The sequence below is a fragment of the Pristiophorus japonicus genome, unplaced genomic scaffold (assembly GCF_044704955.1).
Source record: "Pristiophorus japonicus isolate sPriJap1 unplaced genomic scaffold, sPriJap1.hap1 HAP1_SCAFFOLD_399, whole genome shotgun sequence".
Lineage (NCBI taxonomy): Eukaryota > Metazoa > Chordata > Chondrichthyes > Pristiophoridae > Pristiophorus > Pristiophorus japonicus.
Window position 1 is genome coordinate 439,389 of NW_027253860.1, and position 24,583 is coordinate 463,971.

At 48.3% G+C, this 24,583-nt stretch overlaps 1 protein-coding gene across 1 annotated transcript in view; it reads right to left on the minus strand.

Annotated features, from left to right (window-relative positions):
- LOC139250600 (uncharacterized) overlaps positions 1–18,256 on the minus strand; it is a 142,467-nt gene extending 124,211 nt beyond the window's left edge. The window contains exon 1 of the mRNA XM_070872999.1: positions 18,202–18,256. Coding sequence (XP_070729100.1) covers positions 18,202–18,211 — 10 coding nt within the window. The 5' untranslated portion in view covers positions 18,212–18,256. The remainder of the gene's footprint in view (positions 1–18,201) is intronic.
- Between the last annotated feature and the right edge of the window lie 6,327 nt (positions 18,257–24,583).

Here is a 24,583-nt window from a genome sequence, read left to right on the forward strand (position 1 = left end):
CACTGAGGCGCTTTTTACCCTTTAAGAATTTAGCACCACCAACAAGACTTTATTGGCACCGACTGGTTCTGAACTCTATGCAAACCAAAGACAGATTAAACCTCATCTCTCCAAGAAGGTAACTATCAGGCCGGTAACATAGGACTCCCTTCATACAGAGAACTCCCAATTCCCACCACTGTAGTGGTCCAAATACACAGAACCATTTGTTGGGAACGTGGCCCACATCTCAATATACAAGCTCTGCAGATCCTGACCTGAGTAGAGCCCTTCCTCTTCATCCTGCATAGAACACTTCTGCTGGCTTGAGGTTTCTCATGTCCACATCCCTTTGGACCATAATATCAACACCTTAGCCTAAAAGGAGGCCCAATGAAGCCCTTCTACAGTACGCTAGTTGAAGACTCAATCGCTGGGTTTTTCCAATTAAAGTCACAGAATGGTTAAAGCGCAGAAGGAGGCCATTCGGCCTGTTGAGCCTGTGCTGGCTCTCTGGAAGAGCACTTAAGCACGTCCCACACAGCCACCCGTTCCCTGTAGCCCTGCAATTTATTTTCCTTCAGGTACTTATCCAATTCCCTTTTGAAAGCCACAATTGAATCTGCCTCCACCCCCCTTTCAGTCAGCGCATTCCAAATCCCAACCACTCGCTGCGTAAAAAAGTTTTCCCTCATATCGCCTTTGGTTCTTTTGCCAATCACCTTAAATCTGTGTCCTCTGGTTCTCAGCGCTCCCGCCAATGGGAACAGTTTCTCTCTATCTATTCTGTCCGGACCCCCATGATTTTGAACACCTCTATCAACTGTCCTCTCAACCTTCTCTGCTCTAAGGAGAACAACCCCAGCTTCTCCAGTCGAGCGAAGTAACTAAAGTCTCTCATCCCTGGAATGTTTCTGGTAAATCTTTTCTGCACCCTCTCTAAGGCCTTCACATCCTTCCTAAAGTGCAGTGCCCAGAATTGGCCTGTTTCGATGTTTTTTTACCGCAGTTGCGGTTGAGGTCGACTCGTTCAGGAAATTCTGCTCTTAGTTTTTTTTTGTTTCCATCCAGAAGTCGGTCATAATGGGGGCGGTGACTACACCTGAGGGATAAAGACATAATGGGAGTGGTGACAACAACTGAGGGGCAAAGACATAATGGGGTCAGTGACTGCACCTGAGGGGCAAAGACATAATGGGGTCGGTGACTACGCCTGAGGGGTAAAGACATAATGGGGTCAGTGACTGCACCTGAGGGGCAAAGACATAATGGGGTCAGTGACTACACCTGAGGGGCAAAGACATAATGGGGTCAGTGACTACACCTGAGGGGCAAAGACATAATGGGGTCAGTGACTACACCTGAGGGGCAAAGACATAATGGGGTCAGTGACAACACCTGAGGGGCAAAGACATAATGGAGGCGGTGACTACACCTGAGGGGCAAAGACATAATGGGGTCAGTGACTACACCTGAGGGGCAAAGACATAATGGGGTCAGTGACTACACCTGAGGGGCAAAGACATAATGGGGTCAGTGACTGCACCTGAGGGGCAAAGACATAATGGGGTCAGTGACTACACCTGAGGGGCAAAGACATAATGGGGGCGGTGACTGCACCTGAGGGGCAAAGACATAATGGGGGCGGTGACAACAACTGAGGGGTAAAGACATAATGGGGTCAGTGACTACACCTGAGGGGCAAAGACATAATGGGGGCGGTGACTGCACCTGAGGGGCAAAGACATAATGGGGGCGGTGACTACACCTGAGGGGCAAAGACATAATGGAGGCGGTGACTACACCTGAGGGGCAAAGACATAATGGGGTCGGTGACAACAACTGAGGGGCGCAAGTTGGGGGCGGTGCGTATTCACCGCCGCGATGGTATTATCGCAGCGCCACATCACCACAGCTCTCCCCTTCACTTAAAGGGGAGATCTCTGCATTTTTAAACTTTGGTTGAGGGTTTCGGCGAGGCCAACCGCCTGCCACCCAAGAGGGAGTTGGCGGCCCGGCCGAACCCAGGGGCATAATTGTCGGGTCAACCTGGCGGTCGGCCAACAAAAAAAAACATGGCGGCAGTGCGTCCTCCCCTTTAAGGGAAGCCACACCGGCACTGCAGAAGGCCACAGCCTCACTGGACCACTGCAAAAAGGTTGTTTTGGCACCGCCGGGTGGGCCAAAGAGAATGTCGCCGTCGTGGGGTTAGATCGGCGGTGCACACGGTGATGATGTGCTTAACACCGATCAGCAACAGAGGAACGGTAAGGGCAGGATCGGGGCACCACCGGGAAAACTTGGGAGGGCAACTGGGTTAGCTGCCAAAAGTCAATGGCCACTCCACTCCGCAGCGTGGCCAGCGATTTGCGGTGGTGATGGGCCTTAAAGGGGCAATTTCAGTCCCTATGCCTCTATTTATGAAGCCCAGGATGCCATATGCTTTTAACCACTTTTTCAACCTGCCCGACCACCTTCAACAATCTGTGCACATATGCCTCCAGGTCTCTTTGTTCATACACTCCTTTTAGGATTGTACCCTTTAGTTTATATCGCCTCTCCTCGTTCTTCCTACCAAAATGCATCACTTTGCACTTTTCTGCATTAAATTTCATTTGCCACGTGTCCGCCCATTCCACCAGCCTGTCTATGTCCTCTTGAAGTCTATCTCTATCATCCTCGCAGTTCACTATACTTCCTAGTTTTACGCCATCTGCAAATTGTGAAATTGTACCTTGTACACCCAAGTCCAAGTCATAAGTATATATCAAGAAAAGCAGTGGTCCTAATACCAACCCCTGGGGAACACCACCGTAGACCTTCCTCCAGTCCGATAAACAACCGTTCACCACTTTTGCGGAATGTTGCCATGTTTTCGGCACAGCGGGACCTGTGCCACGACAAGAAGGCACCCATGACCCTCGCCCATTTTTTAGTCACAGGATTATTTGCAGTTTCCAGGTGTGTGCTCCCAGAGGGGGAGCAGAGATTGGCTGTGGAAGTTCCTGATGGACTTGCCCAGCATCGCACAATCAATAGCCTCTGTGCTGCCTGTTAAAAGTTGTACAAAGGTACATTTTAAAAACAAGGCACAGAATCGAACACAATCAAATGATGGGCTTTTGTAATTGAAATGACTTCTCCACCACCCTTAACAACCCTACACATACCGGGGCAAGTAGTTAACCCTGGCACCTAGTGTCACCATGGGGCAAGTGAGAAACAAATAGATCAGGTGGTGTAATTGAGTCATTTGCATATTATAAGATGGCCCCAGATATGGGTGGACATAGTATGTGTCCACACCTCTGGTGGGCACGTTTGGCAGTGATGGGTATAAAATGGGAGCCGGCAGAAAACTTCCACGTTTAAGTCAATTCAAGTTACACTTGGGAGTTAGTGTGACTTAAAGCATAAAATCCAGATCCCAGCAGAGAAATTCACTGCAGGTGAGAAAACTAAGCCTCTGGCCCCTCAGACCAGGTAGACAGGCACACTACACCAATGAATTTATCACAAGAGTCTACTTAAGTTAGGATGGCGTGTCACCAGCAGCATTGGCAGCTTTTGTTCATCAAAGTGCCAGGAAGCTCAAGGCAGTCGCTAAAACAGAGCAGGACAGTTTTAGCAAGTCCGTTTCTGCCCGCATTAAAGATTAAAACCAGGTGGCCATGTGCAGCTGAAGGTAGTGGACCTTGACTCAACAGTATGGTTTTCTGCGTATTTCTCCATTGACTGCAATGGCGCTGTTTAAGAAGAGGTAGGTAAAGGGGATAAGGGAATGGAGTTTCTACAATGTGTACAGGACTCCTTTCTAACCCAATATATAAAGAGCCCAACAAGGGACCATTCGCTATTGGATCTAGTAATGAACCAGAGCAGATAAGAGAAGTAAAAGTAAGGGAGCATCTAGGCAATAGTGACCATAATATAATACGCTTTATGATAATTGAGAAGGACATAAGTATGACGACTACCAGGGTAATAGACTGAAGAAAAGCTGATTTTGAAGGGCTGAGAATAGAACTTGGGAGAATAAAATGGGCAACAATATTGGGGAAAAAATGATGTAGATAAACAATGGGAAGCATTTAAAATGATCAACAGAATGCAGGGACAATATATTCCGCTAAAAGGAAAGAACAAACTAAACACTAATGGGACTCCATGGATGAATAAAGCCATGAGGTAACAATTGAGGGTAAGGAAAGAGGCGTACATTAAGTACATAGACAGCAGGAGAGTGTATGATAAAGGAGAATAGGAAAAGATTAGGTGAGAAGGCAAAGAGGAACTATGAAATTAAATGATCAAGGAACATAAAACAACATAGTAAAATATTTTACAGGCACATCAACAAAAAAAGGAAACACAAAAGCAAAATACTGCAGATGCTGGAATCTGGAATAAAGGCAGAAAATGCTGGAAATCTCAGCGGGTCAGGCAGCATCTGACATATAATAATAAAAGGAAGGTTGGGATGGGAATAGAGCCATTAAGGGGTGGATGAGATAATACCACCAGTAATGACAGAGAGATGGCAGAAATATTCAATCATTATTTTGCTTCAATATTTACCAGGAAGCTGGAACAGGTGCACATGACATCGGATAACGAGATTAGTAATAAGGGCCCCAAGTTTCCACACGCTACAAAACGGGCGCCCCTCCGAGCTGGGCGCCCGTTTTTTGCACCAAAAATGGCGCCTGAAGAAAAACGCGCGATTCTAGAGCGCCCTGCAGCTCCATGGCAGCTTGTTGCGGTGCCCAGGGGGGCGGAGCCTACCACTCGCGCCGATTTTTGAAGTGGGAGGGGGCGGGTACCATTTAAATTAGTTTTTTTCATGCCGGCAACCCTGCGCGTGCGCATTGGAGTGTTCGCGCACGCGCAGTGTGAAGGAAACATTGGCACTCGGCCATTTTTGTAGTTCTTTGTAGCTGTTTAATTTTTGAACATTTTTTAATAAAAGCACATCGCCCTTATATGATCAGCACTGAGGCTTCCTGCAGCCTTCTCACTGCCTCCTTCCCCCCCCGCCCGGCGTCGGCTGCCTCCCACCCCCGCTGCGGTCGGTCGGTCGGGCCCTCACTCCCTCCCTCCCTTCCCCCCGCCCGCCGTCGGGAACGGCTGCCTCCTCCCTGCCTCCCGTTCGCGGGAACGACGCCACACCGCTGAGCTGACTGTAAGGCTTCCACCTGAAGTGGAAGGCTGCTTGCTGACTGCTTACTGCCCGACTGCCCCGCCCTCCCTCCCGTTCGCGGGAACGACGCCACACCGCTGAGCTGACTGTAAGGCTTCCACCTCAAGTGGAAGGCTGCTTGCTGCCTGCTTACTGCCCCTCCCTCCCTCCCGTTCGCGGGAACGACGCCACACCGCTGAGCTGACTGAAGCTGCCTGAATCACTTTCACACAGGTAGGCAGGCTAGAAGGGCTGAATGGCCTACTCCTGCACCTATTTTCTATGTTTCTATGTTCTCCCTTGTCCACTCTACTGGAAACATCCTCAAAAAATTCCAGAAGATTTGTCAAGAATGATTTTCCTTTCACAAATCCATGCTGACTTGGACCCATCATGTCACCTCTTTCCAAATGTGCTGCTATGACATCCTTAATAATGGATTCCATCATTTTACCCACTACCGATGTCAGGCTGACCGGTCTATAATTCGCTGTTTTCTCTCTCCCTCCTTTTTTAAAAAGTGGGGTGACATTGGCTACCCTCCACTCCATAGGAACTGATCCAGAGTCTATGGAATGTTGGAAAATGACTGTCCTTGTAGCAGTAGTGGAGTCACAGCGGTATTAAAACAAAATACCGCTATGACCAAAAATGGAATTTTCAGCCCTTAGGGTATTGCATACAGTTCTGGTCGTCATATTATAACAAGGAAATAAAGAAGCACTGGAGGGGGTGCAGAGAAGGTTTACAAGGATGATACCAGAAATGCAAGTGTATACCTATCAAGAAAGAATGAACAGGCTGGGTCTCTTTTCTCTTCAAAAACTTCGGCTGAGGGGTAGTTTCATAGAGGGCTTTAAATTTATGAACGGTTTTGATTGAGTGGATAGAGAATGTTTCCACTTGTGGGTAAGAACATAACTAGAGGCCATCAATATAAGATAGTCATCAAGAAATCCAATAAGGAATTCAAAAGAAACTTCTTTACCGAGAGAATGGTGAGAATGTGGAACTCGCTACCACAGGGAGTGGTTGAAACGAATAGTATCGATGCATTTAAGGGGAGGCTAGACAAGCATATGAGGGAGAAGGGAATAGAGGGTAATATTGATAAATTTAGATGAGGAAAGACGGGAGGAAGCTCGAGTGGAGCATAAACGCTGGCATGGACTGGTTGGGCCAAATGGTCTGTTTCTGTGCCATATATTCAATGTAATCCTATGTCATGTCTTTTATGGGGGCAACATCAGCAGCTATCACAACTGCCCTTGGACAGGGTTTATTTTGAGCAGGTAGAACACATGCTGTTTTAAGTGAAACAAGCAGAATATACTTGCTTTGTAGGTGAAAAAGCAGGATCCATTTTAAAAGCCTCTCTCACAGACTGGGGCTCAGCTGCAGGCTTATTACACCCTGCATCGGGCACCAAGCTCTACAGCATCTGCTATATTCGCAGTGACGTTCAGGCCCAAGGATCAGGTGCATGTGAGCCACCTCAGGCTTCAGAGGAGTGATGGAGCAGATATTGCCATCCCACCTATGGCCCTCGGAGAAAGCTGCCTGTACCAATCTGTAGCCATGTGGAGAAGTAGCACGGCAAATATCAGAGAGAGTTACTCTCCTCATTTCAGAAGCATGTGTATCAGATTAGATCACACCACCCATTGCAGAGTTCTCCGATGAGACAGACATCTCATTAATGGAATTTAGAAGAATGAGAGGGGATCTCTTAGAAACAGATAAAATTCTGACGGGATTGGACAGGTTAGATGCAAGAAGAATGTTCTCGATGTTAGGGAAGTCCAGAACCAGGGGACACAGTCTAAAGATAAGGGGTAAGCCATTTAGGACCGAGATGAGGAGAAACTTCTTCACTCAGAGAGTTGTGGGCATGTGGAATTCTCTGCCACAGAAAGTTGTTGGGGCCAGTTCGTTAGATATATTCAAAAGGGAGTTAGATGTGGCCCTCTCGGCTAAAGGGATCAAGGGGTATGGAGAAAAAGCAGGAATGGGGTACTGAAATGCATGATCAGCCATGATCATATTGAATGGTGGTGCAGGCTCGAAGGGCCGAATGGCCTACTCCTAAATCTATTTTCCATGTTTCTACGACAAGCTACATGGACTCATATTTAATGGATACAGTCTGCATCCTCCATCTGATTCCAACCATTTGTTTTAAATTACAGAAATCAAGTGATCTTCAAGTGGATTCCAACTCGATATACATGGTAACTATATTATCAAATATAGTTATTCAAACTAAGTTAGTGATTGATACCAATATAGAAATTCATATCAATATAGTGAGTTAAGCCAAATCAAACCAATCTTTCAGAATAAAATGTTAATGGATTGCATCTACCTTTTGTTTTAGAATTTTGATCCACAGTCTTAAGTCAGTGCACAAAACAGCCCCGTCAACAATCAAACCTGGAAAAGCTGTTGGTCCAAATGGTGTTTACCCCAAATTCTTAAAAGCACTGGGACCCAAAGCAAAGATATAGTTGACCTCCTTCTCTGAGGTACTGGCAACCGGTAAAATTCCACCAGTTTGGAGGGAGACTAAATTAATTGCCCTCCTGAAGCAGGGGAAGAACACTTGTGAATCCTCCAGCTACTGCCCGATCTCCTTCCTCTGTACTAGTTATAAAGTGCTGGAGAGGCTGTCCATCACCGAAGTGACCCTTACCAGTTATTTAGAGAGGATGGAGGCTTACTTCCACCGATGGCAACTTCAGACAAATCAAGAGACTGACACCTCGACATTCCACCTCAACACCCATCAAGAAAACCAAGCTTTGAAAGTCTCATTTTGCGGCACTGAAGTAAACCATGCCCAAAACCCTCCTATTTAGGAGTCAAGCTTGATCGCATTCGGTCAGTAATTACATAAATAAATAAAATCTGGAATAAAAAGCTAATGTCAGGAATGGTCACCATGAAACTCCATGATTGTCTTAAAAACCCATGTGGTTCACTAATGTCCTTTAGGGAAGGAAATCTGCCGTCCTTATATATGTCTGGCCTATATGTGACTCCAGTCCCACAGCAATGTGGTTGACTCTTAATTGGCCTCTTAAAAAAGGCTCAGCAAGCCACTCAGTTGTAACAAACCACTTCAGAAAACAATAAGAATAATAAAACCGGCAGCATCGACCTCAGCACCAGCTTCAGACTCGACAAAGGATTACCCAGCCCAGTCAACCCAGCAAAGTCCCTCTCACTAACATCTGGGAACTTGTGCCAAAATTGGGAGAGCTGTCCCACAGACTAGTCAAGCAACAACCTCACATAGTCCTACTTACAGAATCAAATCTTCCAGCCAATGTCCCAGACTCCTCCATCACCATCTCTGGGTATGTCCTGTCCCACCGGCAGGATAGACCCACCTGAAGTGATGGCACAGTGGTATACAGTTGGGAGGGAGTGGCCCTGGGAGTCGTCAACATTAACTAAGGACCTCGTGAAGTCTCATGGCTTCAGGTCACGTATGGGCAAGGAATTCTGCTGATTACCACCTACTGCCCTCCCTCAGCTGATGATCAGTACTCCTCCATGTTGAACACCATTTGGAAGAAGCACTGAGAGCAGCAAGGGCACAGAATGTACTCTGGGTGGGGAACTCCAATGTCCATCACCAAGAGTGGCTCGGTAGCACCACTACTGACCGAGCTGTCCCAGTCCTGAAGGATATAAAATTATTTAAATGGGGAGAGATTACAAAATGCTGCGGTACAGAGGGATCTGCGGGTCCTTGTACATGAAACACAAAAGGTTACCATGCAGGTACAGCAAATAATTAGGAAGGCAAATGGAATGTTGGCCCTTATTGCAAAGGGAATGGACTATAACAGTAAGGAAGTCCTGCTACAACTGTACAAGGCGTTGGTAAAACCACACCTGGAGTACTGCTTACAGTTTTGCTCTCCTTATTTAAGGAAGGATATACTTGCATTGGAGGCAGTTCAGAGAAGGTTCACGAGATTGATTCCTGAGATGAAGGAGTTGTCATATAAAGAAAGGTTGAGCAGGTTGGGCTGAGAGAGTGGGGATGGGGTGAGAGCACAAATGAGGGAAATAGAACGGACACAGTTGAGGGCCATGTTAACCATAGTAGAGGGGTATCTGTGGTTGAGGAAAAAGGAAGAAATATTGGATCCAAAAAAATCTCAGATGCAGGAAGCAAAGTGTAATAATGGTCAATGGGTGTTTTTGTGACGGGAAGGCTGTTTCCAGTGGAGCAGCGCAGGGCTCAGTACTAGGTCCCTTGCCTATATGTCAATGATTTGGAATTTAATGTAGGGGGTATGATTAAGAAGTTTGTTGATGATACAAAAATTGACTGTGGTTGATAAAGAAGAAAGTTGTAGACTACAGGACGATATAAATGAACTGGTCAGGTGGGCAGAAAAGTGGCAAATGGAATTCAATCCGGAGAAGCGTGAGGTAATGCATGAGGATGGCTAACAAGGCAAGGGAATACACAATAAATGGTAGGACATAGAGGTGTCGAGGAAGAGGGGCCTTGGAATGCATGTCCACAGATCACTGAAGGTAGCAGGGCAGGTGGATAAGGTGGTTATGAAGGCACACGGAATACTTGCCTTTATTAGCCAAGGCATAGAATATAAGAGCAGGGAGGCTATGCTTGAACTATATAAAACACTAGTTAGGCCATAGCTGGAGTACTGCATGCCGTTCAGGTCACCATATTACAGGGAAGATGTGATTGCACTAAAGAGGGTTCAGAGGAGATACAGGAGTTGCCTGGACTGTATAACCACAATCCCTTGGGAGCACCTGTATATAAGGAGGCATCATAGGGTGGAGAGGCACTCCGAGATCTGTAATAAAGGATTACGGTCACACTTACTTTGAACTTGCAGCATCTAGTCTGACTTTTTATTCAAGAGATAACAGATACGGTGGCAAGTACTGCAGGGAATCGAATATGGCCAGGGTGATCTCCTGGACTAGTTTTGATTGCCTAGATGGGTCGGAGAGGAATTTTCCCAGATTTTTTTCCCCCAATTGGCCTGAGTTATCTGGTTTTTGCCTCTCCCAGGAGATCACATGGCTCCGGTTGGGGTGGTGTGTAGAATGTTTTGGTGCAAGGGGTGTTGCGATTGTGTGGGGGCGGACTGGTTGGGCTGGGTGCTCTTTACCTTTCCGCCATATTCGTTGGTTTATCTGGAACCTTCAGGGCTACTGACCGAGGGCCATGTAGCTCTTGTCAGCCGGCACGAGAATGATCGGTCGAAATGGCCTCCTTCTGCATTGTAGATTTCTATGTTTCTATGTAAAAGAGCAATGGCTTGTCAACAGGTTTGTTTGGCTGTTTAGAAATGCATCTGTGTCCAGGAAAGATCTAGGAGAAAGCTCTGCCCACCTGGGGTTCGCTTGCCATGTAGGAGTTCAGAGTAGAGCGCTCTATTTGAAAGTCTTTTGTCGGGCATGCGGACAATGTGGCCTGGCCAACGGAGTTGGTCGAGTGTGGTCAGTGCTTCAATGTTGGGGATGTTGGCCTGATTGAGGATACGGACGTTGGTGCTTCTGTACTCCCAGGAGATTTGAGGATCTTGCGGAGGCATCGCTGGTGGTATTTCTCTAGCAAAGTGAGGTGTGTACGGTATATGAGCCATACAGGAGGGTGGGTATCGCATCCTTTGTCGTCGAACTACAGTACGTGGATGACGCTTGTGCTGTGCACATTCAGAGGCTGAACTCCAAGTCATCGTCAACATCATCAACAAGGAGTACAAAAGCATTGGTCTTACACTAAACATCCGTAAGACAAAGGTCTTCCACCAACCTGACCCCGCCACACAGCACTGGCCCCCAGTCATCAAGATCCACAGCGCAGCCCTGGAGAACATGGTCCACTTTCCATACGTCGGGAGCTTATTATCAGCAACAGCAGACATCGACGAGGAGGTTCAACCTCTAGTGCAGCCTTCGGAAGAGAGTGTTCGAAGATCAGGCCCTCAAATCTGGTACCAAGTTTATGGTCGAGTGATAGTTATTATTACAAGTCTCCCCCCACCCCACCCCACCCCACCCCCACCCCACCCCACAATAGCTCGATTATCAATTATTGGGATGTTTTTAGTGTCCTCTACCGTGAAGTCCGATACAAAATATTTGTCCAAAGACTCTGCCATTTCCGTTTCCCATTATTAATTCCCCAGTCTCATTCTCTAAGGGACCAACATTTACTTTAGCTACTCGTTTCCTTTTGATATAACTGTAGAAACTCTGACAGTATGTGGTTATATTTCTTGCTAGTTTATTCTCATTCTATCTTCTCCGTCTTTATCCCTCTGTTCTAGAAAAAACATAGAAAATAGGTGCAGGACAAGGCCATTCGGCCCTTCTAGCCTGTACCGCCATTCAATGAGTTCATGGCTGAACATGCAACTTCAGTACCCCCTTCCTGCTTTCTCGCCATACCCCTTGATCCCCCAAGTAGTAAGGACTTCATCCAACTCCTTTTTGAATACATTCAGCAAATTGGCCTCAACAACTTTCTGTGGAAGGCAATTCCACAGGTTCACCACTCTCTGGGTGAAGAAGTTTCTCCTCATCTCGGTCCTAAATGGCTTACCCCTTATCCTTAGACTGTGACCCCTGGTTCTGGACTTCCCCAACATTGGGAACATTCTTCCTGCATCTAACCTGTCTAAACCCATCAGAATTTTAAACGTTTCTATGAGATCCCCTCTCATTCTTCTGAACTCCAGTGAATACAAGCCCAGTTGATCCAGTCTTTCTTGATAGGTCAGTCCCGCCATCCCGGGAATCAGTCTGGTGAACCTTCGCTGCAATCCCTCAATAGCAAGAATGTCTTTCCTCAGGTTAGGAGACCAAAACTGTACACAATACTCCAGGTGTGGCCTCACCAAGGCCCTGTACAACTGTAGTAACACCTCCCTGCCCCTGTACTCAAATCCTCTTGCTATGAAGGCCAACATGCCATTTGCTTTCTTAACCGCCTGCTGTACCTGCATGCCAACCTTCAATGACTGGTGTACCATGACACCCAGGTCTCGTTGCACCTCCCCTTTTCCTAATCTGTCACCATTCAGATAATAGTCTGCCTCTCTGTTTTTACCACAAAAGTGGATAACCTCACATTTATCCACATTATACTTCATCTGCCATGCATTTGCCCACTCACCTAACCTTTCCAAGTCACTCTGCAGCCTCATAGCATCCTCCTCGCAGCTCACACTGCCACCCAACTTAGTGTCATCCCAAATTTGGAGATGCTACATTTAATCCCCTCATCTAAATCATTAATGTACAATGTAAACAGCTGGGGCCCCAGCACGGAACCTTGCGGTACCCCACTAGTCACTGCCTGCCATTCTGAAAAGTCCTCATTTACTCCTACTCTTTGCTTCCTGTCTGACAACCAGTTCTCAATCCATGTCAGCACACTACCCCCAATCCCATGTGCTTTAACTTTGCACATTAATCTCTTGTGTGGGACCTTGTCGAAAGCCTTCTGAAAGTCCAAATATACCACATCAACTGGTTCTCCCTTGTCCACTCTACTGGAAACATCCTCAAAAAATTCCAGAAGATTTGTCAAGCATGATTTCCCTTTCACAAATCCATGCTGACTTGGACCTATCATGTCACCTCTTTCCAAATGCGCTGCTATGACATCCTTAATAATTGAAGTCAGGCTGACCGGTCTAAAATTCCCTGTTTTCTCTCTCCCTCCTTTTTTAAAAAGTGGGGTTACATTGGCTACCCTCCACTCGATAGGAACTGATCCAGAGTCTATGGAATGTTGGAAAATGACTGTCAATGCGTCCGCTATTTCCGAGGCCATCTCCTTTCGTACTCTGGGATGCAGTCCATCAGGCCCTGGGGATTTATCGGTCTTCAATCCCATCAATTTCCCCAACACAATTTCCCACCTAATAAGGATTTCCCTCAGTTCCTCCTTCTTACTAGACCCTCTGACCCCTTTTATATCCGGAAGGTTGTTTGTGTCCGCCTTAGTGAATACCGAACCAAAGTACTTGTTCAATTGGTCTGCCATTTCTTTGTTCCCCGTCATGACTTCCCCTGATTCTGACTGCAGGGGACCTACGCTTGTCTTTGCTAACCTTTTTCTTTTTACATATCTATTGAAACTTTTGCAGTCCGTCTTAATGTTCCCTGCAAGCTTCTTCTCGTACTCCATTTTCCCTTCCCCAATCAAACCCTTTGTCCTCCTCTGCTGAGTTCTAAATTTCTCCCAGTCCCCAGGTTCACTGCTATTTCTGGCCAATTTGTATGCCACTTCCTTGGCTTTAATACTATCCTTGATTTCCCTTGATAGCCACGGTTGAGCCACCTTCCCTTTTTTATTTTTACGCCAGTCAGGAATGTACAATTGTTGCAATTCATCCATGCGGTCTCTAAATGTCTGCCATTGCCCATCTGCTTTCTGCAGCACTTGCCAATTTTTCTCCATTTAAATTATAATTTGCTTTTTAAAAAAAAATTCTGCCGAAGTGAATAACCTCACACTTTCCCACATTATACTCCATCTGCCAAATTTTTGCCCACTCAGCCTGTCTACATCCCTTTGCAGATGTTTTGTGTCCTCCTCACAATTTGCTTTCCCACCCATGTTTGTATCATCAGCAAACGTGGCTACATTGGATTGGTCCCTTCATCCAAATCATTAATATAGATTGTAAATAGTTGAGGCCCAGCATCAATCCCTGCGGCACCCCACTAGTTACTGTTCACCAACCGGAAAATGACCCATTAATCCCGACTCTCTGTTTTCTATTAGTTAGCTAATTCTCTATCCATACTAATATATTATCCCCAACCCTGTGAACTTTTATCTTGTGCAGTTATCTTTTATGTGGCACCTTATCGAATGCCTTCTGGAAATTCAAATACACCACATCCATGGTTCCCCCTTAGCCACCCTGCACGTTACATCCTTAAAGAACTCCAGCAAATTTGTCAAACATGATTTCCCTTTCATGAAACCATACTGACTCTGCTTAATTGAATTATGCTTTTCAAAATGTCCTGCTACTGCTTCCTTAATAATGGACACCAGCATTTTTCCAACGACAGATGTTAGGCTAACTGGTCTATAGTTTCCTGCTTTCTGTCTGCCTCCTTTTTTAAAGAGGGGCGTGACATTTGCAGTTTTCCAGCCTCTGGGACCTCCCCAGAATCCAGGGAATTTTGGTTAAAATACAACCAATGCATCCACTATCTCTGCAGTCACTTATTTTGAGACTCTAGGATGCAAGTCATCGGGTGCAGGGGACTTGTCCACCTTTCGTCCCATTATTTTACTGAGTACTTCCTCATTAGTGATAGTGATTATTGGGATATCAGGAGGAACTTAAAACAGTGGATAATCAAGGGGTTGTTTTTGTCTTCTACCATGAAGTATACGGTACTGCACTTGCTTCTGTGCACAGTCAGAGGCTGAACTCGAAGCCATGGTCAACACCTTTACCGAGGCGTATGACAGCATGGGCCTTACACTAAACATCCGTAAGACAAAGGTCCTCCACCAACCTGACCCCATCACATAGCACTGCCCCCCACGGTCATCAAAATCCACAGCGCAGCCTTGGATAACGTGGACAATTTTCCTTACCTCGGGAGCCTATCAGCAAGGGCAGACATCGATGACGAGGTCCAGCTCCGTCTCCAGTGCACGAGCGCAGCTTTCAGTCGTCTGCGGAAGAGATTGTTTGAAGACCAGGACCTCAAAATTGTTACCAAGCTTATGGTCTATAGGGTAGTAGTGATACCCACCCTCCTACATGGCTCGGAGACGTGGACCATATACAGCTGGTTATATATGTAAACTTGTATTTACTCTGTACAGCCACCAGAGGGCTCATCCCCTGGAGTCCCAAGGATCCCATAATCCCTTGGGAGCACAGGTATTTAAGGAGGCCTCACAGGTTGGAGAGGCACTCTGGAGACCTGCAATAAGACACTAAGGTCACACTTTACTTTGAGCTCAGTGTTCAGACTGACTCTTTCTCCATACATAACAACTGGCGACGAGATACAGATAGTGAACCCAAAGATGCAGAGAACAGTGGGCATCCTGCAGAAATTCTCGGAGAGAGATGATTGGGAAACTTTTGTGGAGCAACTCGACCAATACTTCGTGGCCAACGAGCTATATGGGGAAGAGAATGCTGCCAAACAAAGGGCAATCCTCCTCCCCGTCTGTGGGGCACCAACGCATGGCCACATGAAGAATCTGCTCACTCCAGCAAAACCCACGGAGAAATCGTACGACAATTTATGCACACTGGTCCGAGAGCATTTGAACCCGAAGGAAAGCGTTCTGATGGCGAGGTACCGGTTCTACACCGACAGAAGGTCTGAAGGCAGGAAGTGGCGAGTTATGTTGCCGAGCTAAGACGCCTTGCAGGACATTGCGAATTTGAAGACATTTGGAGCACATGCTCACGAGACTTTTTCGTACTTGGCATTGCCATGAAACCATACTTCGCAAACTTTTGACTGTAGAGACGCCAACCTTGAATATCTATACAAGCAGACTGCTTTCTGTGGGGCAATCGAGTAGTGGTCCCCAAGAAGGACAGAGACACCTTCATCAATGAACTCCACAGTACCCACCCAGGCATCGTAATGATGAAAGCGATAGCTAGACCCCACGTGTGATGGCCCGGTATCGATGCGGACTTAAGAGTCCTGCGTTCACAGATGTAATACATTCTCGCAGTTAAGCAATGTAGCCTGGGATTGGCCGCTAAGTTTATGGTCTTGGCCCTCCAAACCGTGGTCTAGGGTACACGTTGCCTACGCAGGCCCATTCGAGTAAAATGTTCTTTGTGGTTGTAGACTCGTACTCCAAGTGGATTGAATGTGAGATAATGTCGGCTAGCACATTCGCTGCCACTACTGAAAGCCTGCGGGACATGTTTGCCACACACGGCCTACCCGATGTCCTGGTGAGCGACAACGGGCCATGTTTTACCAGTGCTGAGTTCAAAGAATTCATGACCCGCAACGGGATCAAACATGTCACATCTGCCCCGTTTAAACCAGCGTCCAGGCAGAGAAAGCAATGCAAACCATCAAGCAGGATTTGAAGAGGGTCACTGAAGGCTCACTGCAGACTCGCCTATCCTGAATCCTGCTTAGCTACCGCACGAGACCCTACTCGCTCACTGGGATCCCACTTGCTGAACTACTCATGAAAAGAGCACTTTAGACAAGTCTCTCGTTAGTTCACCCTGACCTACATGAACAGGTAGAGAGCAGGTGGCTTCAACAAAGTGCATACCATGATAACGTTACACATTTGCGCTAGATTGAAATCAATGATCCTATATTTGTATTAAATTATGGACAAGGTCCCAAGTGGCTTCCCGGCACTGTCGTGGCCAAAGAGGAGAGCAGGGTGTTTCAGGTCAAACTTTCAAATGGACTCATTCACCGGAAACACTTGGACCAAATCAAACTCAGATTCACGGAATACCTTGAACAACCCACCTTGGACCCTACCTTTTTTGATCCCCCAACATACACACCAGTGGCAACCGACACCACGGTTGACCACGAAGCAGAACCCATCATCCACAGCAGCCCTGCAGGGCCCAACACACCAGGCAGTCCAGCAAGGCCAGTTGCACAGCAGCTCAGCGAGGGCCCAGCAAATGATTCAACAACACCAGCTTTCACACCAAGGGGATCAACCAGGGCAAGAAGGGCCCCAGATCGACTCACATTGTAAATAGTTACACTATTGACTTTGGGTGGAATATTGTTATATATGTGGACTTGTATTTACTCTGTACAGCCACCAGAGGGCTCATCCCCTTGAGTCCCAAGCGATCCCATAATCCCTTGGGAGCACAGGTATTTAAGGAGGCTTCACAGTTGGAGAGGCATTCTGGAAACCGGCAATAAAAGATTAAAGTCACACTTTACTTTGAGCGCAGTCTGACTCTTTTGCCGTACATAACACAGCGGACACCTCAAAGCGCTGGAGAAATACCACCAGTGCTGCCTCCGCAAGATCCTGCAAATCCCCTGGGAGGACAGAGGCACCGTCAGTGTTCTCGATCAGGCCAACATCGAAGCACTGACCACACTCGACCAGCTCCGTTGAGCGGGCCACACTGTGCGCACGTCTGACACAAGACTCCCAAAGCAAGCGCTCTACTCGGAATTGCTACACGGCAAGCGAGCCCCAGGTGGGCAGAGGAAATGTTTCCAGGACACCCTCAAAGCCTCCCTGATAAAGTGCGACATCCCCACTGACACCTGGGAGTCCCTGGCCAAAGACCAGCCGAAGTGGAGGAAGAGCATCCGGGAGGGCGCTGAGCACCTCGAGTCCCGTCGCCGAGAGCGTGCAGAAACCAAGCGCAAGCAGCGGAAGGAGCGTGCGGCAAACCAGTCCCAGCCACCCTTTCCTCCAACCACTGTGTGTCCCACCTGTGGCACAGACTGTCATTCCCCAATTGGACGGTTCCGTCACCTGACAACTCAGTGTTAGAGTGGAAGCAAGTGTCCCCCGATCCCGAGGGACTGCCTGTGATGGTGATGATGTGTTGTATACACGCGCTGTCTCCTGTTACCGTCCATGGTCCACAGGTGGCTCAATGTCACTTCACTTCCCCACATTGTTGTCACAGCTCGAATACAAGCGATCATATTGGGATGTGGGTTGAAAGGATTGGCCCCACGTTCTCAGCCAGGACTGTGAGCCTGTGTGCTGCAGGAGGGAAGATGGAGTTGTCCCGGGAACTATTGGCATTGGCCGCAGTTACTGCCCTGACTGGGGAGTGTTGGAGGGAGTTTATCCCCGCCCCGCTCACTGCCTCCTCCAGCCCACTGCCGCCACACACTGCCCCCCCCCCCGCACCACCTCGGCCCCTGGAGCCCACTCCCCCCTAACCCCATCCATCCATCCCCCGCCCGGGTCCGCCCCCCGCTCACTGCAGGCCGGCCCCGGCCCCGGCCCCGGCCCCCAGCCTCTCCCCGCCCGCCCGGGCCCGGGCTCAGCCTCCGCTCACCGGCCGCCATCGCCTCCAACCGCGGCGCCGCTCCGCTGTTCCCGCCTCATCCACTCGCCATTCTGATTGGTCCCCAGCGCCGCGCGGGGCGGGGCCGGTGGGCGGGGCCCCCGCGCGGGGCGGGGACGGTTGGGCGCGCGGGAAGTTTGAACCGGATGACCCAAATATACAAACAAACCATTTGTGGTCAATCACAGCATGAGAAGGAATAGAAGCGGGAAATCAAATCAATGAGTTGTGTGCAGCAACAATCCTGAAAGGAAGTGTGAGCTTGGACAGATAAACAAGGGCAAGGAGCAGCTTTAAATACGGCCAAAAGATAAAGTCTGTCAATGCTGGGAGTGTGGGGCTTACTGAGGGAATGAGAAACAATGGTGGCACGGATTTAACAGCACTGACAAACCTGGCTGGGAATTGTGCAGGAGTGCAACATAAACATCAGATTGCAATGTTTTCAGGAGGGGCAGAACAGGAGCAAGAGTGCAAGACAGGGTGAAGGAGGGAATAGATTCTGCAGGGAGCTGATGTGCACAAAAAATAAGTTCAGACAAAAAAAGACAACAGCAGAAAAGAACCGAGATACAAGGAAAGTTGCGGGGGACCTCTCTACTCTTTACACCTTTTAGGCTCTCCCTAAAACCTACCTCTTTGACCGAGCTTGTGGAGCGCCTTGGGACGTTTTACATTAAAGGCACTATATAAATACAAGTTGTTGTTGTTAAGGAGCATCTTGAAGGAGGAACGAGATAGAGAGGGGGAGAGGTTTAGGCAGGGAGTTCCAGAGCTTGGGTCCAGGCAACAGAAGGCACGGCCACCAATGGTGGAGCGATTATAATCCGGGATGCTCAGGAGGGCAGAATTAGAGGAGCGCAGACATCTCGAGGGGTTGTGGGGCTGGAGGAGATTACAGAGATAGGGAGGGGCGAGGCCGTGGAGGGATTTGAAAACAAGGATGAGAAGTTTGAAATTGAGGTATTGCTAAACTGGGAGCCAATGTAGGTCAGCGAGCACAGGGGTGATGGGTGAGTGGGACTTGGTGTGAGTTAGGACACGGGCTGCTGAGTTTTGGTTGACCTCAAGTTTACGTTGCCAATGGAGATGATAAATAGGAGGGGGCCAAGGATAGATTCTTGGGGGGAGGGAACCAGAGTTAACGGTGCAGGAGTAGGAAGAGAAGCTATTCTCTGGCAACGGTTAGATAGAAAAGATTGAAACCAGGTGAATGCAGTCCCACCCAGCTGGTCAACGGTGGAGAGGGTTTGGAGGATGGAATGGTCAACCATGTCAAAGTCTGCAGACAAGTCAAGAAGAACAACACAAAGACATTACGGTTACAATGTACAACGTCACAGGAGATTGGCTAATTTTTAAAAAGAACCTTGTCTTGTGCAATGAGGATTGGGCGGATTGTACACTGGGTGTCAGCTCACAACAGCAGTTTTACACAAGTTGAAAATCTTACGTATTTGATTCAATGTATATTTTAACGTATGTGTTGATGTTAGATGAAGAAACCAGATGTGAATTGGTTTGCCTGGGCCTATCATAGCTACTGCTGACTGCACATCTTAATTTGTCGTTTTTTGAGCTTCGTGTTTTTCATTCCTGCTTGTTACCTGCTGATTCTCACGTTCTCCACCTGTGCAGTTGTGATCTGTTGGTGGTTGATGAATATGAAATTTAATCCTATCGGCTGGGAGAAATTTGCATATGAGAAGGTGTGACAGCCAAAGTGTGACACAGGAAATGTGACAGCCAAACAGGAAATGCATCCTGTGCACCATTTTTAATAGGTTGCCAGTGGATGTCCTGTGTTACTCACAATAAGTCAGAGAATGCTCTGTTTTATGGAGCAATGTACATGAACCTTTCGTTAACTTCAATTACTTATTCATTTTAAAGTGGCTTTTCTCCCTACGACTGACGGTAGTTTCAAGCTGGTGACCATGTAGATAGCAAATGCCCTGGTTACTGGTCATTTATTTCAGTCTAGTTTTAAATAGTATCCATGAGCTGAGCATTGAGAGATTGTACAGGGAGGTGCCACAGTAACCAACAGGAAGCTTACTTCATTGTAGAAAGAGACAGAACATGGGCATTTTAAAACAGGTCACTTATTAACGTTGGGTGGGGCCGAAATTGCCCCTTCCGATAAAGCCTCTTGCTGCCTGAAAGCAGCGGCTATGGGGCGGCGCGGAATGGCCGCGGACTCACGGCGGACTGGCCGATGTTCGTGGCATTGCCCTCAAAGGTTTTTGCTGCATTGTGAAGATCCGCCCCGCTCCAGCAGATGCGTCGTTAACGATGTCATCCGAGCGCGCACCGCATCGGACCCGCCCCGGAAGGTAAATTCATTCAAAAAGTCTTCCAGCCGCCTGTCGATGCCAACGACAGTTTTTTGACCTCCAGCAGCCTTTAAAGGCGCATTGCATGTAGCAGCATTCTGCACTGACCCTCCCACACCAGATATTGGGCGAAATGGAGAGAAGGCAGGGTGCACAGGAGGCAGATGCTTGCCAGCAGCAGGCTGCAGAGGGTGAGGAGCAGCAAGAGCATGAAGGAGAAGGCAATGAGGCAGCTGCCATCGGAAGACGTGAATATAGACATGGCAGGGAGAAGGCCCTATCGTCCAAGGGTGTACAGACAGCAGTTCTCATACATGGACCTGACGGATGACCAGTGTCTCCGGAGACTTCGATTCCTGTGCAATCTCCTGCAGCCAGACCTCCAGCCTCGAACAAAGTTGAGGACAGCGCTGACCGTTGCATCCAAGGTGACCATAGCACTCCATTTCTATGCGACTTGATCATTCCAAGCTGCTACAGTAGACATCTCGAACATTTCACATTTCACCGCGCGTAGCTCCATCATTAAGTGACAGATGCTCTCTATAAGAGAAGGAGGGACTAGTTATCCTTCCCGATGAGCAGGGACAAACAGTTGGTGTGGAGACCGGATTCGGGAGGTGTGTGGGCTTCCCCAGGGTTCAGGGTGCCATTGACTGACTGCACCCACGTCGCAATGAGGGCGCCACAGAACAATCCCGAGATCTTCAGAAACTGCAAGGGATTCCACTCCCTCAATGTGCAGCTGGTGTGTGACACCCCACCACAAAATCATGGCAGCTGATGCCTGGTATCCTGGCAGCAGCCTCGTTGCTTTCATCCAGCGCCAGAGCGGTGCGCCTGACGTGTTTGTTGGACCAAGCCAAGGTTGCGGCTGGGTCCTTGGAGACAAGGGCTACCCACTGTGCACTTGGCTGCTGACTCCCCTTCACAACCCCAGGACTGCTGTGCAGCAAGCCGGCAATGACTCTCATTCAGCCACCAGCTGCTTCATTGAGCAGTGCATCAGAATCCTTAAACAGAGGTTCCATTGCCTGGATCACTCTTCCAGTACTCGCCTGAGCGGGTCTCCCTATTCGTGGTCGTCTGATGCATGCTTCATAACCTGGCAATCATGAGGGCACAACCATTGGAGGACGAGGCACCAGTATCAGCTGAGGAGGAGGACCAGGAGGAGGAGGACCAGTACCAGGAGGAGTAGGAGGTGCAGGAGGAGGACCAGGATGCGGGTCGCTGGCCAAGCTGGAGGCAGCGTCGTCATCCAAACCCTGCAAGGGAAGTGCAAAACCGTCTCATTGTTGCTCGTTTCTGATGAGTTCATGCGCACTTCACCCTTCACCTGTGCATCCCCATGGCCAACCCAATGAGCCCTTTCACACATCATTACCCACAGTGAAATGAGACACCTGCACAGATATTGAAACACAAAATAAAGATTTATTACACAAGAAAGAATGGTGCAAAAAAACATACACCATCAATTATCATCCTTGTGCATTTGCTTATTCTTACGCAAACCTATTCTTGAACTATGCCCCAGTGTCTCGCCTGTGGCTGCATCATGCGTCTGGGAAGGCTGCTGTGTTTCAGGTGTAGAAGCTGCAGATGTTCTTCTAGGACGTCCTCGACCAGCTCTTTCCCTGGAAGTGCCAGCTGCAGACTGCACCGCATCCTCCTCGGTGCATTCAGTCGGGATTGGCTGGGGCGATTCCATGCTTGATGGCAATGGCGGAATGAGAGGTCTCAGCTCAGGACTACTGAGAAAGCACATCAGAATCCTGGTCCGAGGAGCCTGCTCCACTCCCCCGGGGCAGCACCTCACCATCCCCACCAATCAGCTGGAGCACAGGTCAGTGGTGTGGCACGACACCGGAAGTTCCCCGTGGACCGTGGTGGACCCAGCCGCGATGGCAACAGTCAGATCTCGCTTGGCATTCAGCTGAGACTGCATGAGAGCAGATACAGTCTCGATGTCACCAGAGACTACAGCAGTAAGATGCTCCGTAAGACAGCAGCATGAGCCTGGAGCAGCTGAGGGAGAGTTAAACATCAGCGTCTCCGGGACAACGGAGGCAGCGCGAGCCTGGTGCACCTGTTCGGCATGTGGCGTGGGTAATGGTGGCGGCCACTCTGACTTCTCCCACAATCCTTCGAGAAGCTAAAATGGAGCAGGGCCCCAGCATGTTTCATCCCATTCCCTCATCACACCTCAGATCTCCCACCACCTCTCCTGAAGGCACTGCTCAGTGCCGAGCTTACAGCTCACACCCCACTATAGACAATTAGGCCCATACAGTAGTGCCTGGTCTCCAATCGTCTCAGACCCCCTTGCCACTGGACCAAGACCTTGCTCTGCTAAGCCCATGTGGTAGCCGGTGTTCGGTGGCCACCCCACCGTAAAAAAACTCACGCACATGTATCTTCCACCCTTCAAATGAAGTTTGGGACTTGGAACGTCCGGCCCCTCATGGACAACCCCAACAGCGACAGACTGGAATGCCGCACCGCCATCGATGCCCGGGAACTTAGAGGCTTCGATATCGACAGTGCCGCCCGAAGCAGATCCAGTGAGTAGGGGAAGGCCAGATCAAAGAACAAGGTGGAGGTTACACCTTCTTCTGGGAAGGCAAATGGTACAGGGCTGTAGTGATACCCGCCCTCCTATATGCTCAGGAGACGTGGACCATATACAGTAGAGACCTCAAATCGCTGGAGAAATACCACCAACGATGTCTCCGCAAGATCCTGCAAATCTCCTGGGAGGACAGACGCACCAACATCAGTGTTGTCAATCAGGCCAGCATCGAAACACTGACCACATTCGACCAGCTCCATTGGGCAGGCCACATTGTCCGCATGTCCGACACAAGACTCCCAAAGCAAGCGTTGTACTCTGAACTCCGACACAGCAAGCGAGCCCCAGGTGGGCAGAGGAAACATTTCAAGGGCACCCTCAAAGCCTCCTTGATAAAGTGCAACATCCCCACTGACACCTGGGAATCCCTGGGCAAAGATTGCCTTAAGTGGAGGAAGAGCATCCGGAAGGGCGCTGAGCACCTCGAGTCTCGTCACCGAGAGTGTGCAGAAAACAAGCGCAGGCAGCGGAAGGAGCGTGCGGCAAACCAGTCCCACCCACCCTTTCCTTCAATGTCTGTCTGTCCCACCTGTGACAGAGACTGTAATTCCCCTATTGGACTGTTCAGTCACCTGAGAACTCACTTCTAGAGTGGAAGCAAGTCTTCCTCGATTTTGAGGGACTGCCTATGATGATGATATTGCCTGTTTTGAACAAAATTAAAAACAGTTATCTGCAGTAATCTAGTGTAAAATGTGACAATTCAGACATTGAGTTTATCCCGGGCATATCTGAGCCATACAGCCATAACTACACTAAATCTAACTGAATTATGATCACTAACACCAAAATGCTCTCCCACTGATACCCCTACCATCTGTCCAGCATCATTCCATAAAACTAAGACCAGAACCGCCCCTCTCTTGTTGGGCTTGCTACGACTGACTAAAAACGTTCTGCTGAATGCATTTTATGAATTCTGCACCCTCTGTACGTTTTACACTGATTCTATCCCAGTTCATGTTAGGGTAGTTGAAATCCCCTATTGTTTTTGCACTTCTCAAAAATGTGCTTATATTTGCTCTTGTATCTTCCTCTGACGATTTGGGGGTCTATAGTACACTCCCAGCAGTGTGATTGCCCCTTTTTTGTTCTTCAGTTCAACCCATAAGGCCTCATTTGATGATCTTTCTAACGTATTATCCCTCCTCACAGCTGTAATTGTTTCCAATATTGCGAGTACCCCTTCCATTTTTTATCCCCCTCTCTATCTCGTCTGAAAATCCTGTAACCAGGAATGTTTTGCTGCCATTCGTGGCAAGTAGAATCAGGGACAACCCAAAGATGTTTTATAAATACATTAAGAGCATGAGGATAACTAGAAAAGGAGTGGGGCCTATTAGATACCATAAAGTAAATCTGTGTGTGGAGGCAGAAGATGTGGGTATGATTCTTAATGAAT